Source organism: Sinocyclocheilus grahami, unplaced genomic scaffold (assembly GCF_001515645.1).
Source record: "Sinocyclocheilus grahami isolate Dianchi unplaced genomic scaffold, SAMN03320097.WGS_v1.1 scaffold102.1, whole genome shotgun sequence".
In the NCBI taxonomy this organism is placed as follows: domain Eukaryota; kingdom Metazoa; phylum Chordata; class Actinopteri; order Cypriniformes; family Cyprinidae; genus Sinocyclocheilus; species Sinocyclocheilus grahami.
Window position 1 is genome coordinate 897,418 of NW_015505281.1, and position 16,338 is coordinate 913,755.

Genomic DNA, 16,338 nt, shown 5'->3' on the forward strand with positions numbered 1-16,338 from the left:
GGAGAGGAGGTTAGTGGAGGACAGTGTGTGTGTGTGTGTGTGTGTGTGTGTGTGTGTGTGTGTGTTGCTGACAGAGCTCAAAGAGACTCCAAACACCACAGAAGAATCCAGAACGCCCTCAACTGCCCGAGAGACGCGGATTAGCTCTTCCTGATTATCTGCTCTGTCACAATCCCGTCATCCCTCACTTTCTCAAACCACAAACACAACGGCATGATCATTTGAACCGCATGCAAGAAAACAAGAGAGCACACATATGAGACAGTCGTGTTGATATGTAGGTCAACAAGCACCATTGCGAGTGCGATATTGCTGAACAATTCAATAAAGATGAAGTTAAACTGAGTAAATTAGATTTTTGACACAATATTGCCCGTTACTTTGTGTATTTTCACTCCACCAGTCGTAGTAGTTACAAACAAATCCACAACAGCACTAACTGAAGAACAGAATGGCGTTCTCAATGATTTACTGTTTTTGAGCAAATCGGTTCATCAGTTCTAGTTGTGTTTGAACGATTCGGTCGCATGAATGATTCAGTGACTCGCTTGTTTTGTTCTTGAATGAATTAGTGTTTTTGAAAGAATCGGTTCAGTAAATGATTTACACATATCAGTTGAGAGAACAATTCAGTGACTTACACTACACTACTTGTGAGCAGAAGAGAATTCTTTAAAAAACATTAAAAATCTGTTCAAAAACCTTTGACTGGTAGTGTATTTGTTTTCATTAGTGTATTTGATGGATGCTTTTGAAAGAATCGGTTGAATGAATGCTTCGATGACCTACTCACTTTTTTTTGTTCCTGAATGAATCAATGTTTTTGAACAAATCAGTTGAATGAATCACAACTACAGTCATTTCACAGTCATTCCTCTATAGTCGTAATTATGTAACTTACAGAAATAGTAAATTTTAAAAAATCAAATTTTATGGTAAATTCATAAGCTAATTAATAATAGATACATATTAATTAATAAATATGTATGTATATTTATATACACATGGTATCTATTATATAAAGGCATGGCATCAATGTGAATAAAACTGACTAATGAATATTAATTATGAGATGTATATTAATTGTGCAGTGTTTTCAGTGTTTTGGGGGAATGTTACATTATTGCTCAAAACAAAAAACACAACTAATTATGTAACATTGTTACCTTAGATGGCAAATAAACGCAAGTTGTTTGTTTTGTTTGATATGTCATTACTGCTCTTTTGTTGTTGTGGCTGTGAGGGCGAGTCTCTCTGCTGTCAGAGGGCAGTTTCACACAGCGACAGTCTTAGCAAAAACTACATATTAGGGCCACTGCAGCTCCACTCAGAGCATCTGTTTTCACTCTCTCCTTCTTCACAAGAGGAGGAAAGGGGATCTTGTCTTTGTGATGAATTGCGGTGGGAATTACTGCGGTAAAAAACACTCGTCTCTTTCATCCGTTGTTCTCTCCTCTCGGCACGTCAGCTCTAATTGGGGCGGTGACGGAGGCTAGTCGCCGTCCACTGCCCAGTTTCCTATCCAGCGTTTCACTGACAAAGGACATATCTGCAGCTGCAAGCCATCCTGGCTGAAAATGCACCGTCTGTCCCCGAAGACTTTGATACCTGTCCTGCAGCCATATTGGCCCAATCGCAGCTGTACATCCCAGCTGGCTTTCATCGCCGCCCGGCGGTCATTTTGGCTCAGACATGACGAAGTACTTCCTAAAATGCTGGAAAAACAGCTCACGTTCATGTTGGCTCAGCTGGTGCCGTTTATTTGCAGAGGAGCACAGATGAAACCGCTTTGGCCCACGGCATTACGATTTGTCTCATTTTTGCACTAAAAACAAACACTCACTCAGTGTTTCTGAGTGAGCTTCCTCTTCCTCAGGTCAGACCCTTCACACTAGACCAGAGTCTGTTCGGTTGTTGTGAAAGCTGTTGGATTTGGTTTGCATGACATGCAATTCATCTACGAGACAATAATGCATTTTTCATTGCTTTCTCTTGCCATCTGAGCTTGTTAGTTTTTGGTGCTAAAACAGTTGTGACAATAAACATCAAAAGTAAAGCACTTAGTCTTTACTACGGCAAACTGGTTTGAATCAAGGAATCAAAGTGTGAAAACTGCAGACGAGACAGAATTGTGTGTATGTGAACTAGCAGAGCGAGTCTTTACTGTTAAAGTCGACGTGAAATCCTTCTATGGTGCACGCTATTCCAGAGGAAATGTTTGAATATTTCATCAATATAATAATGGCTTTCCTTTTCAGCTGACGTCACCAACTGCCTGTCAAATGGAGACACATCACAAGTTGTGTTTGTGATCATTAGTTAATGCACTGTGAACTAACATGAACGACTGTATTTTTATTAACTAACATTAACAAAGATTAATGTATAGGTTAATATACTGTATGTATTGTTGATTGCTCGATCCTGTTAGTTAATACATTGACTAATGTTAACAAATTACACCTTATTGTAAAGAGTTACCATAACTTCAATATTATAAAAAGTTTGTCTACAAATCAGTTAATTTTAACCTTAATAATGTAGTACCAACTGACTCTCATGTATATTTTACAGCATTAGTTTAAAGATTTTTTTTTCCTTGAGAAAATTTGGCATGTGTACCTGATATATGTACAAAATAACTGAAATCGAATCGAATCGCAAGATTGTGAAGCAGAATCGAACCGTGAAATGTGTGTCAAAACCCAGCCCTAGTAAGTATCTGCTATACTGTTATAAAGATCTCATTGATTTACATTACAATCAGAATTTCATACTTTTTGTCCATTTAAATACCAGCACCTGGCGTAAATTGCATATTTGTGCTCAGTTTGGGCCTCTAAATAAAAAACTGAGCTGTTTTTCCTCCATATTCTCATTATACCAGACTATATAAGCCACAAAAGCCTGATGGATCAAATATGATACTCTACAAAAAACACATTCAAACTTCTAGAATTAAACTCTTCCTTTTGGAAAAATTTGATTTTTCTGGCTATTATTTACTATGTCAGGCATCATTCAGTCACCGCACACTCTCAATGTGAAGCCTCTTCAGTAATGAATGAGATGCTGTTAGAGCCGTCAGGATGGGCAGAAAACTCAAGGTCCGTTCGCTCACTGACTCCAGCCGTTTGCCTCCCCGTGGCTTAATTAGATGAAGCACCAGAGGCCACTCCGGCTCCTCGGCTCAGCGTGCCAGTGCAGATTCAGCCACGCAGGCTGTCAGACGCTACGGCTGCCCGCTGGACACGAGGGGGTCAGACGACTCGGACAGGCTCGTTTTAATTCAAATCCCACTTATTCTCTCTCTCTCTGAGGCATGTGGGTCAAGTGTCTAATCACAGAGACGCAGAGCCACTTCAGGTGGGACTGTGAACTCTGACCCCTGGGGGTTAAAGCTCACCTCCCTCACCTCTCTAGCAGTGTGGCCCAATTACTGTCAGACTCTCTGTTGCTGTGGCAACCAGGACAGAAACCACAAGAGTTGAAGAATTATGCAGCCATATGAAACACAGGAGAGAGACTGTGAGGGCACAGGGGTCACAGGGTCAAAGGTCAAGCTATCATCTTCTTATGAATTTGGAATCTGGCTTTTTAACGGTCTGTTTATTTTCTATATATGTGCTATAATATTTATGATAACTAATCATATTTATTGCACATATTTTTAATTATTGGTCAGTTGCAATCATTCCATTCTTTTTTTTTTTTGAAAGAAGTTAGAACTTTTATTCATCAAGGACACATTAAATTGATCCTAAGTGACAGAATGTTAATTTCTAATGTTATAAAAGATTTCTATTTCAAACAAATGCTGTTCTTTTGAACTTTCTATTCATCAGAGAATCCTGGAAAATGAAATTAATCACGGTTTCCACAAAAATATGAAGCAGCACAACCGTTTTCAACACTGATCATAATAAATATTCTTAAGCAGAAAATTAGCATATTACATGATTTCTGAAGGATCATGTGGCACTGAAGACTGGAGTAATGATGCTGAAAATTCAGCTTTAATCACAGGAATAAATCATATTTTAAAATATATTCAAATAGAAAGCAGTTATTTTAAATTGTAATAGGTTTTCACATTTTTATTGTATTTTATTCTATAAATTCCTACTGACACTAAACGTTTAACAGACAGACAGACAGACAGACAGACAGATAGACAGATAGATAGATGTTCACTCACCGTCAGTAGTTCTTCTCTTGGTCTGTGAGTGTGATTTAGGTTTAAGTTCTGATCGTGGGCTCGACCCACTCTCTGTAAGAAACAAATATCATCACTGTCACATACGCATAGACTCAGGGATAAATATTCTTCATGTTTCTGCAATGACAGTTACAGTCAGTCGACAGTATTTCACAGCATTGTGTGCTTTGTTAATAATATAGGATAACGGAAGTGCAATTCACACACAAAAAAAAAAAATCTATTTTTTACTTTGAAATGCCAAAAGTGAATATACATTTCTGTTCATATATATACGTTTTTCCTGAATGCGGAAGTCACGCCTGACTTTTAACCGGAAGGATGCTTTGCATTTCCGGTTTCCAGTGTTTCTAGTCAAATTAGCGTATATTCTGAGTTGATAATCTAATGTTGAACCTATTAAAATGTTTTTAAAAAGCAGATGGCTCTATAGCGCCATCACTTTACAATGATGCAATAACCGTCAAGTTTAATGAGTGTGTAGACGACACGAAGCTGCCGACGTTAGCTACATTAAAAACAGATGGGCACTATTTGAATGGGTTCCTATAGAGACGGGAACAGAAGAGCATCCAATCAGAAGTTAGAATTCGTAATGGCGGCACTCATCATTTACGCAGGAAAAAGGTCTATAGTCACACTAAGGTGAGGTGAACATGTTCCTCTAATCGAAAGAATCGAAACCAACAGTAACGCGTCGATTCCAGAATTAAGAATAGGAATAATTTCCTGCAGAAACGAACTGTCCTAAATGAGCTGCTCTGCACATTCAGTTTTCAGTTTATAGCTGTACAGTATCTTCTGACTCATTTATGTCTAGGAATGTTATTAGAAGTTTCTGAGACATATGAGAGGTTTAAATTTAAACAAAGCCTAATGGAGAACTCCAAGTCTCGTGAGCAATGAAAGAAAATCAACACGAACATCTGTTTTTACCTTGCATTTAATAATAAACTTGATTTGCAGGAGGTGTGTAAATTCGGAAAAGAATGATAATTACTGAATCGAAATACTACACCAGTGCAGGTTAGTGAAAAAAAAAACACGTTCTTGAAATACCTTGTGCAACTCCTTAGTGAATTCAGCCTGAATCTCTTTTTCAGTTTTATTTATGACACAGAAAGTTTTTGTGGAGCCTGCCACGCTCTCAGTCTTTCTCTCTGTCTGTGTCACCAGGGAATAAAACGCCAAATCAATTCACAGCCCAGTGTGTGTAAGTGTGTGTGCGCGTTGTTTATCTATTCATTGTGGGAACAATGTTTTTTTTCATCCTTTGTACATTTCTTTCATTTTTATCCTTTCCCTTCATTCATTCTGTCCATCTTTGTGAACACAGGGTCAAACAGAGAACAAATAACTGGACACTATCAGAAACACCACCAAAATAAAACCTCAAACCAATTTCCTGCATGTTTGCTCTCTGATCTTCCCCTGAGGCAATGTGTGTGTGTGTGTGTGCATCTGTGTCTTTTTAACAGTGAGACAGCTAAAATGTGAAACATTGTTTGCGTACAGCCTGAGGACAGACATATCACAAATGAGATCTCTTTAAAATCTCAATTGTCTCTACTGGAAAGCAGAGAGATTAAACAGAGGGTTTTACATACGTCTCAGATGTTTCTCTAGACCTCAGTAATCTGAGCAATCTCAAACTGTGTTTAGATTTATTAAATAACCAAAGTCTGTAATCAAGTCAAAGATCATAATACGATGTCTCAAACGTTCCTCATCAAATGATCAGTAGGAATGGGAATTGATTCCAACAAAAGTTGATTTTGAGTTGTTGGGAATCGATTCTATCAAAGGGAATCGATATCCTGTTTTAGTTCAATAGAGCTAATAATGAATTTGTCTCTTAGTCGTTTTTGATGTTCTAGTTCATTTCAATGAATAGGTTAAAAAACAGCTCTTTTACATCGTCACATACATATTTCTAACAATTCAGTGTCATGGTATGTCACACTGTAATATTCAAATAAAGCCATGTGTGTAATCGCAAATTGCTGATTATTACCTTTCATTCACTTAAGTTAATGAGTTACTATTATTTTACTATTTTAACTGGAGTTTGACAGCGATACCTAAAACAGTGGGCTTTTATCTGTGTGTCGGACACACACACTTCTGCTCCTCTTCATTTCATTCTGTCAGTCTCTCTCAGATTCGCTGTCCTGATTGATTTTGTGGTTTGTTTCCAGCATTTGCTTTGCACGCTGTTTGTTTTCAAGTGCCTCTCTTGCAAATTGATACACTGAAACAAGACAATCAATTCCACACCAAACTGACCAACCAGCTCACACACACCTACACACACACTTCCCTTCGTATCATGGTGTCAGATTCATCAGGAATTTTGTCATTTTGTCTTTTCACTCACTAGACTCAGCTATAACTGAATCTTAAGCATCTTTTGATCAATTTAAGCTTCAACTTAGACCACATAATAGGTGTTAACAGATGTCTCTCTCTCTCAAACACACACACAAAGAAACTACATAATAGTTACATAACAAAAACACAGTGTTTGAATATGAATTCCTCATTACAGCGATCACTAAAGCAAAAGCCAGACTTCACGTCAACAGATATGATGGATGTTTCCATGAAAAGCTGTCAGGATGCAGCTCTCATCTTCAGACAGACAGACTAAAGAAAATGCAGGACTGCAGCTGAGACCCGCTGAATTTATCCATTCAATCAAACCACAGACCTTTTATCAAATTCACCATCTAAACAGCATCTGCAGTCTGACCAGTCTGAGCAGAACAACAGCCAAGTTAAACAGGCCACCTGTCTGAGCACAGTTATTTATGTTTATCAGTAGTTTTGGATTCAGAATCAGACAATGTGTGTATGTTTATTTTATTTCAAGTCACTAAATAGAATATATTCCTATTTATTCTAAAAAAACGGATTTTAATTTGGGCCATACAGCGCTACAAAATATCCACTCCGTTGTTTTGTTTTCATTTTATTAAAAATTTACCACGACTTTATTTTAATTTAATTTTATTACAAAAAAAAATCTATTGAAAATATAAAATTTTGAGCTATACTAAACATCAGCATCTGTGAAGTATTCTTGCACTAAAGTCCATAACCTGGACATTTTCATGTATTTAATACAATGAATTAAATATAAGTTACATACAAATCAGTTGGCATTACAAACATTGATTATTAATATCAGCTAATGTTTCTGGAAATACTCCATATGTAAAAACTACAGAACAGAAGTTACATTAATTGATCTGGATTTAAAACATTTAAATTCTACTTCCTTAAATTCAAATATGTATTATAATATTCAAAGCACAAGGAGCATATCATGAATGCAAACTCTTCTAGCATCTCAGATCTTTTCTCTTTCTATGAATGCATCACGCTCTTTGAGAAAAAAAGCCAGATTTTCTCCTTCAACAGCATCTGACCTCTAAAGAAAGCTGAAGCACCATCTCACAAAGCAGTTAATTATCGCTACCCAATTAATTACAGCAAGAGGAATACAGTTGAAAAATCCATTCATTCAAGAACATTTCTGCATTCAGCGGCACATGCCGATGTGTGTCGACCATCACAATCAATGATTGGCCCTCAGCGACCAATCAGGACCGGCCAGATTGAGAGAAAGGCCAATCAGAACTTCTATTATTGATCATCAGCCGGCAACAAGCTCCAACACGCATTTGGCCAATTACCTGACTTTCTATTTACCATAACGAAGAAATCGAGAATGTGAGAGGGATGAAGGCAGCAGGGCTAATTAGTGCCAGCTGATTGGTCAAGAGGTTAAAGACCCCATGACCAATCAGATCTTTTTCTCTTTGACACACAATCGTTTTCAAAGTTAACTTTCTGCTACATCTGCCAATGCTAAATTAACTCAGAAAATGACCTGGACATAAGTCTCTACTGCTCACCAAGGCTGTATTTGTTTGATTATAAAAACAGTAAAATTATGAAATATTATTAACTTCAATTAACTGTTTTCTATGTGAATATATTTTGAAAGATAATTTATTCCTGTGATGCAAAGCTGAATTTTCAGCATCATTACTCCAGTCTTCAGTGTCACATGATCCTTCAGAAATCCTTCTAATATGCTGATTTTCTGCTCAAGAAACATTTCTTATTATTATCAATGTTTAACACAATTGTGCTGCTTCATATTTTTGAGGGAAAATTTTTATTCTGCAAAGATGCATTAAAAGTGACAGTAAAGATGTTTTTAAATATTACAAAAGCCAAGTGTTGAGTAGTTTTATTTGTTCACCAAAGCCAACTTTAACTTGCATTTGGAAGTTACCGGCACCGGACTGCAGCCTTTGACTTGATTCCCAGTAAAGCTCGCGATAGGAGCCGTCCTCACACAGGTCAGATCTGAATGCTGACTGAGATGAAGCACTTTGATATCGAGAATACAGTATTTCTGTGTCCAATCCTCACATGACAGAACTTCAAACTCTTTCTGTGACTTTCATTTACGTTGAGGCTTGCGGCAAACGCAATGAACCTTACAAAGATTTCCTGTGGTTCATATTTTTCCTGCCATGTCTTATGTAGATAACATCTTTGTGCTCGTGTGACGGTCCCACGTGGGATTTGCTCTGCATAGTGAATCTAGGCCAAGACGCGGGCCATACGAGAGCAGACGGTACAGCACTAATGATGAGAGGAACGGATCACTGCTGGCTGACGCTCGGGTTTCACGAGTTCTGCCGTCTCATCTCTGTTTCTGATGAAGAAATAAACATTGCAAATACATTTTTAACGGCATAATAAAATCATAATGTCATCCTCCTTCTGGCGTGTTACCTATTTTCTCTTTGTCTTTCTGCTCGTTTATGCACTTTATGGTGTTTCACATTTGGTTGAAGTGCCTCAGTGCTACTACGTATATATATACAAAAATAAAATAAAATAAATAATTACAAATAAAACAGGAAAAGCAGCATATCATATTTTAATTTAATATTTAAATAGTTATAATAATAATAATGTTCCGATAAAATAGACAGAAAAGTACTTTTTAAAAGTTAATATTTAAAAATAATCTATTAAAAATAATACTAAACAAGCAGCATAGAACATTTAGATTAATATTTAAATAAGTTAAATAAGCAAGCAAATAAATAAATAAACAAATATGTATTATAAAGTAAAACTGAAAAGCAGCATATATAACTTTAAAAAAGAAGGTAAATAATGAATACATTTCATTTAAAAAATAATGTATACAATATTTAAGTAAAGTAACGTGCAGCATAGAGCATTTAGGTTAATATTGAATTAAACAAGTTAAAAACAAGCAAATAAATAATTAAATAAATACTATTATAAAATAAAACTGAAAAGCATCATATAAATTAAAAAAAGAACACAATCAATTCATATATTTAATTTTTTTTTACAATATTTAAGTAAAAATTTATGCATAAATAAATAAACTAGACTCCAAGTAAACAATCATGACTATTTTATAGGGTGAAGATCAAAACACACGGTTTGTGCTGAAATCATCCTTACAAACATACGTATTGCATTCAAAAATCTGTTTAGCGTTTATCAAATACTCAGCCCGCATCTTTCAGTGAAGTTTGCCAGAAACCTACTTGTATTTGCCCTCTTTCTTTTCTCTTCTTTTTGTGCCAGTTAAAGGGAGCCGGTCTCCAGCTCCAGATAAAGCTGTATTGTCCCTGTGCATAAATTGCAGGCAGTTTAAAGGGCAGATTGTTGTGTTGCTGTCCCTGTGCACCGCGTTTGCTGCCACTGCAGTTTGGCTCTGAAACGCTGACTCAACACCAAAACCATACAAATGCAAATGAAGCATTCAGAGAGAATTTCCCCATAACGAGGCTGTAATGAGGCCTGCACACGCAATTAAATTCACTGAGAACGCATGCCGTGCTACAATAACAGATTACGGCAAAGACAATGTTGCACTCACACACACACACACACACACAGAAAAACACACACGTTATTCTCTGAGCTCCTTAAATCTCTTGTCATGTCTGTAATGGACAAGATCATAACCCTCATTTCTCTTTAAAGTGAATAATTACAGGCTGAGGCTAATTAAATTAGTCAGGCTCAGCCACACTGCTTACACGGTCAGAGAGAGTTTAGTCTGTGTGTGTCACAGCGTGAGTGTGTTTGCAGAAGTGCACCGTGGGAGGTTGTTTATAAGAGCGAGAGAGAAAGATGAGGCTCTAAATTGTTTGTCTCTCTTGTCTAATGAAAATTCAGCAGAAGTGAATCGATAAACTGTGATTTAGAAGATCAATTTGGAAACTATGGCATTCTTAAGTTTGGGACGGATACAGTAACACAGGCACGCACACACACACACACACACAAACACACACGCATTTGTGGTTTACGGGGACTCTCCATAGGCGTAATGGTTTTCATACTGTACAAACTGTATTTTCTATCGCCCTACACCAACCCTACCCCTAAACCTACCCCTCACAGGAAACTACTGGCAATTTTTGAATTTCATAAAACACCGTTTAGTATGTTTTTGAACCCTTTTGTTTTACGGTGACACAGGACGTGTCCTCATAAACCATGTTTACGTTGTAGTACCCATGTCATTGTACACATTTGTGTCCTCATAAACTTACTTTTTAAAAATATATATCATATATATATATATATATATATATATATAATAAAATAATGATATGTTTAAAAGTTAAAAAGTAGCATAGAAAGTTTAAAAAGTTAACATATAGAAAATAAATAATAATGATAATTTTAAAATAAAACTGAAAAAGAACATTTAAAAATTTTGTTTTTATTATTATTTTTTTATTATTATTTATCTTTTTTTTCTGGCTGGTCCAGCTAATTTTACAGTACAAAAAGACAATGACAGTATTATTGTAGTGATATACTATTATAATTTTTGTTAATATTTTTAAACTTGATTTTATTTTTATATTTTCTGTTTCACTTTAATTTTAGTTAAACATTTAGTATTTTTTGTGTTTTGTCATTTACATTTTTTTTATATATCATATATTATTTCGTTTAGGATCCATTTTTATTTGTTATTTTTAGTTTATTTATTTTTAGTCCTTTATATATTTAAAAAAATAATATTTTTATTCAGCAAGGATGCATTAAAAGTGACAGTAAAGATGTTTTTAAATATTACAAATGCCAAGTGTTTATTTATTTGAGACAAGTAATTTATTTATTTTTAGTCATACTTAAACTAAACAAAAAATGAGAAATGTTAGCTGATATAAAATAATATATATTATAAAAACTAAATACTTCATATTTTACTTTCATGTTTGCTCAATTTAAAGTAATAATAATGTTTGTTGATGGTTTTAGTTGAAAATGTAAATTCTGAATTTCTATTGCTACTGTGAGATTCTTCCTTTTCATGGTTGTGTGAGTGGTACGACTAAGTGCATGTGTGGCAGTCAGTCATTTATTAGGGTGCTTAAGCTGGTGTTCTATAGTGAGTAGAGAGCGAATCAGCTCAGTTGGTTTCAGAGCGATGCTATTTACCGAGATCAGTGAGGTGAGCTGATCAGAAGAGTGTGAGAATGGCAGGATTAGTTACAGAAATCATGCTTTGTAGCTTTTCTTAAAGAAGTCATTCACACAGGACCAAAGTAGTGCAGATGGTACACACACACACACACTCATTCTCTCAGTCTCCATATGGTGTGGTCATGCATGCATCTGTCTGCTGGTCTCTATTGGTGTTTCTGTAAAAACAATAGAGCTTGATTGGTTATTCATGGCGGTTCATCATAATCGTTAGCAGAAGTGCTTAGCAGAGCGGATGTTATATTAATATCAAACAAAGCATTTCAGAAACTGACCCTCTATTGCGACTTTAGCACAAGCATCTGTGAAGGATTTCTTCTCTTCAAGAGGTTTTTCTGGGATGTTTTCTTCCTTCAGACCAATTTCTTTTTCTACAGCTTTACATTTATTCATTTGGCAGATGCTTTTATTCAAAGTGACTTGCAGTGCATTAAAGGTTTACATTTTAATCAGAATGTGTGTTTCCCGGGAAACAAACCCACGACCTTGTCATATGCAAATCATCTACATGCCTGAAATCCCCAAATAATTTACTACAACTTCAAAAATGTGCTGTATAAGACAATTCTCGACACATCATTTCACATAATTTGCCATTCAGTTTTTGGCTGAAAGAGAAAAACGGCAGAAAAAATTTGCCGAAAATATATGCCGCGCCACACCGCCCAGCAGTGTTCAGCTCACAGTGTGTACTGCGCAGTGTGACGCTATTGCTGCTTTGTTTGCTGTGATGTGGGTGTTCACACGCCGCGCGCTTCACGTGGATGATTATAATATCAATAGCGCTCAGCGCGTGGACGTGGTCACATTAGAGATAATGAAGGTAGATGTGAAAAACTGGACATTGTGTTGGTTTCATATGGATTACTTTATCACAGAATATTTGCTTTCGATAAGACTTGCTTAGTTTAAAAGTAGACATGTCAAGCTTTCTATAGATATATCTCTCATGTCTCTTTGTTGAGTATTTGCTGAGTTACAGTTCATTTTAATGACGCGTTTCTAAATAAAGATCACGCCGACCAAGGCGGCAGACTGCGCACCCTGTTTGTTTTCTTTATTTTATAAATGCACAAAGTTCTGTTGTTATTATGTGTGTATACAAATAAAAGTAGACCCTTTACAGATTCGATTAATGTATTGCTCTTATCTGTAAGATCAAAACTGAAAGTGTAATTTAAGTTATTTTCGGTGTGATCAGGAGAAGATGCCTCAAAACGCGTATCCGCGTTAATCGACCTCAGAGGGTTAATGAGGAAAAAAAATTAACTTAAATGATTTTAGCAAATGGCTGCAATATAACAAAGAGTGAAAAATTTAAGGGGGTCTGAATACTTTCCGTACCCACTGTATATACATAAATATACACAATACACACACATACTGTATATTATGTAAACAAAAACTTCTATTTTGGAAGCATTTAATTGCGATTGATCTTTTGACAGCACTAATAAAAATAATATTGATATAGGATATTAATGTATTTTCTGTCCAATTTTATTGTTTTACTTAAAAGTGTGGTTATTTTATTGGCTTGTTTTTTTTTTATTCAGTATCATTCAAATTATTAAGTTACTATATTAAAAAGTCTTAAAAATATATTTCATATTATTTCATAAAATAACAAATAATTATTGAAAAGCGTTTTCGACCAAGTGCATCCAGAATTTTTGGTCTTGTTTTCAGCCCAGAATTTTCATTCAGAATTTTCGGTGCATCCCCAAAAATGAATCACAGTTTCCACAAAAATATAAAACAATAAATAATATAAAAACAAAAATAACAAAATAAATAACAAAAAACAAATAAATAAAAATAAAATGAGCTGAAATAAAATACAAAAAAAAATATTTCAGTTAGTTGCCAAGACATTTCTCATTTTCATTTAGTTACACTGAAGTATTAAAATATCTAAATCTGAAAACTGAAACTATATAATACCATTATACATATATATGTGTGACCCTGGCTTTAAAGGCAATTTTCTCAATATTTAGATTTTTTGCACCCTCAGATTCCAGATTTTCAAATAGTTGTGTCTCGGCCAAATATTGTCCTATCCTAACAAACCATACATCAATGGAAAGCTTATTTATTCGGCTTTCAGATGATGTGATGGCGTATAAATCACAATTTAAAGAAATTGACCCTTATGACTAGTTTTGTGGTCCAGGGTCACATATATTGCTGCAATGTTGCTTCTAAAAAACTTCTCAAACTACTACTAAACACTACTACTATATTAAATTACTTTATCAGGAACTGTAGTGGCAAAAGTACAAGATAAAAAAAAACTAAATTATATGCATTTCAGCAGCCTTTATCTGTATCCCAAGCATACTATACCCACAGAATCTTTAGGTGCTGCACTGATATTCCTATGGTGATTGTCACGAATCCGGTCCATGGACTTTCATCCAATGAACACAAGAGGTCGCTCTCTTGCCATATTGACACTCACTCCACATAGACTGTCACACATTACTCTGGACTACATCTCCCATGCTCCACTGCACTGATTGCGCACTCACCTGCATCCAATAACACACACTATATAACACTGATCCTGCTCTAGTCGCCGAGTATTGTTTAGCGTATATCCCTGTTTAGCTGATAGCTACCTTACGGAGCCTGCTTAGTTTTCCTAGCCTTTTCTGAGTCTTGCCTTGTCTGTTTTCTCGTGTTCTGATCTTTGCCTGTGTACCTGGATTTATCCCTCTAGTCTTGCCCTGTTGAATTCCGCTCGCCGTCGATTGACCCTCGCTTGTTTACCGGACTGCTCTAGCCTTGTCTTCTACATACCAGTTTGCCATTGTCTGATCCACGCCTGTTTCTGACCACGTCTTGAAATAAAGCTTGCAAATGGATCCGTACGTCTCACGTCTCATTCACCCTGTAACTGAATACTCGGCCACACGAGGATCCAGCAGCTTCTCTAAAGGACTCTGGCCAGGTATGGAACAGCTATAATGCTATTAGCTCTCGAGCAGGGCACACGATCGCTTGAGAGTTATATTCAAGAGTATCTAGACATTGCTTATTACTCTAATTTCCTGGATTGTGTGTTGATAGACTTTTTCTGTGAGGGCATTAATCAACCACTAAAGTCTAAACTCATTCACGAGGGTCCGCGTTCATCTCTAAGTCAGTTTATGGACTATGCTCTGCTGTGTGTTAACTCTTCATCCACTGTGGGTGTCGCGGAGGAGGAATGCGACACCGCGTCTGTGACTGAAATGGCGGCCGCACCGGAACGAGCTCACATAGTGGCGGCAACAACAACACCCCATTATATCACAGCTGCCAATCCTGAGTCACGAATGCTCTTGCGGAGTCGAGTCACGAATGCTCTTGCTGAGTCGAGTCACGAATGCTCTTCCTGAGTCGAGTCACGAATGCTCTTCCTGAGTCGAGTCACGAATGCTCTTCCTGAGTCGAGTCACGAATGCTCTTCCTGAGTCGAGTCACGAATGCTCTTCCTGAGTCGAGTCACGAATGCTCTTCCTGAGTCGAGTCACGAATGCTCTTCCTGAGTCGAGTCACGAATGCTCTTCCTGAGTCGAGTCACGAATGCTCTTCCTGAGTCGAGTCACGAATGCTCTTCCTGAGTCGAGTCACGAATGCTCTTCCTGAGTCGAGTCACGAATGCTCTTCCTGAGTCGAGTCACGAATGCTCTTCCTGAGTCGAGTCACGAATGCTCTTGCTCTTGCTGAGTCGAGTCACGAATGCTCTTGCTGAGTCGAGTCACGAATGCTCTTCCTGAGTCGAGTCACGAATGCTCTTCCTGAGTCGAGTCACGAATGCTCTTCCTGAGTCGAGTCACGAATGCTCTTCCTGAGTCAAGTCACTTCTGAGTCCAGTCAAGTCACAGTTGATCTTCACGAGTCAATTCAAGTCACAGCTGATCTTTCTGAGTCCAGTCAAGTCACAGTTGATCTTCCTGAGTCAAGTCAAGTCACAGCTGATCTTCCTGAGTCAAGTCGAATCACAGCTGATCTTCCTGAGTCAAGTCAAGTCACAGTTGATCTTCCTGAGTCCAGTCGAGTCACAGTTGATCTTCCTGAGTCCAGTCGAGTCACATTTGATCTTCCTGAGTCCAGTCGAGTCACAGCTGATCTTCCTGAGTCAAGTCGAGTCACAGCTGATCTTCCTGAGTCGAGTCGAGTCACAGCTGATCTTCCTGAGTCGAGTCGAGTCACAGCTGATCTTCCTGAGTCGAGTCGAGTCACAGCTGATCTTCCTGAGTCGAGTCGAGTCACAGCTGATCTTCCTGAGTCGAGTCGAGTCACAGCTGATCTTCCTGAGTCGAGTCGAGTCACAGCTGATCTTCCTGAGTCAAGTCAAGTCACAGCTGATCTTCACAAGTCAAGTCACAGCTGATCTTCACGAGTCAAGTCAAGTCACCACTGATCTTCACAAGTCAAGTCACGGCTGATCTTCACGAGTCAAGTCAAGTCACAGCTGATCTTCACGAGTCAAGTCAAGTCTGATCTTCTCGACACGAGTCAAGTCACGTCTGATCTTCACGTGACCGGTCAAG

At 37.2% G+C, this 16,338-nt stretch overlaps 1 protein-coding gene across 5 annotated transcripts in view; it reads right to left on the reverse strand.

Annotated features, from left to right (window-relative positions):
- LOC107588314 (testican-1-like) overlaps positions 1-16,338 on the reverse strand; it is a 273,979-nt gene that overhangs the window by 81,301 nt on the left and 176,340 nt on the right. For all 5 annotated transcript variants that reach the window (XM_016276361.1, XM_016276362.1, XM_016276363.1 and 2 more), the window contains one exon: positions 4,199-4,270. In XM_016276361.1, coding sequence (XP_016131847.1) covers positions 4,199-4,270 — 72 coding nt within the window. The remainder of the gene's footprint in view (positions 1-4,198; positions 4,271-16,338) is intronic.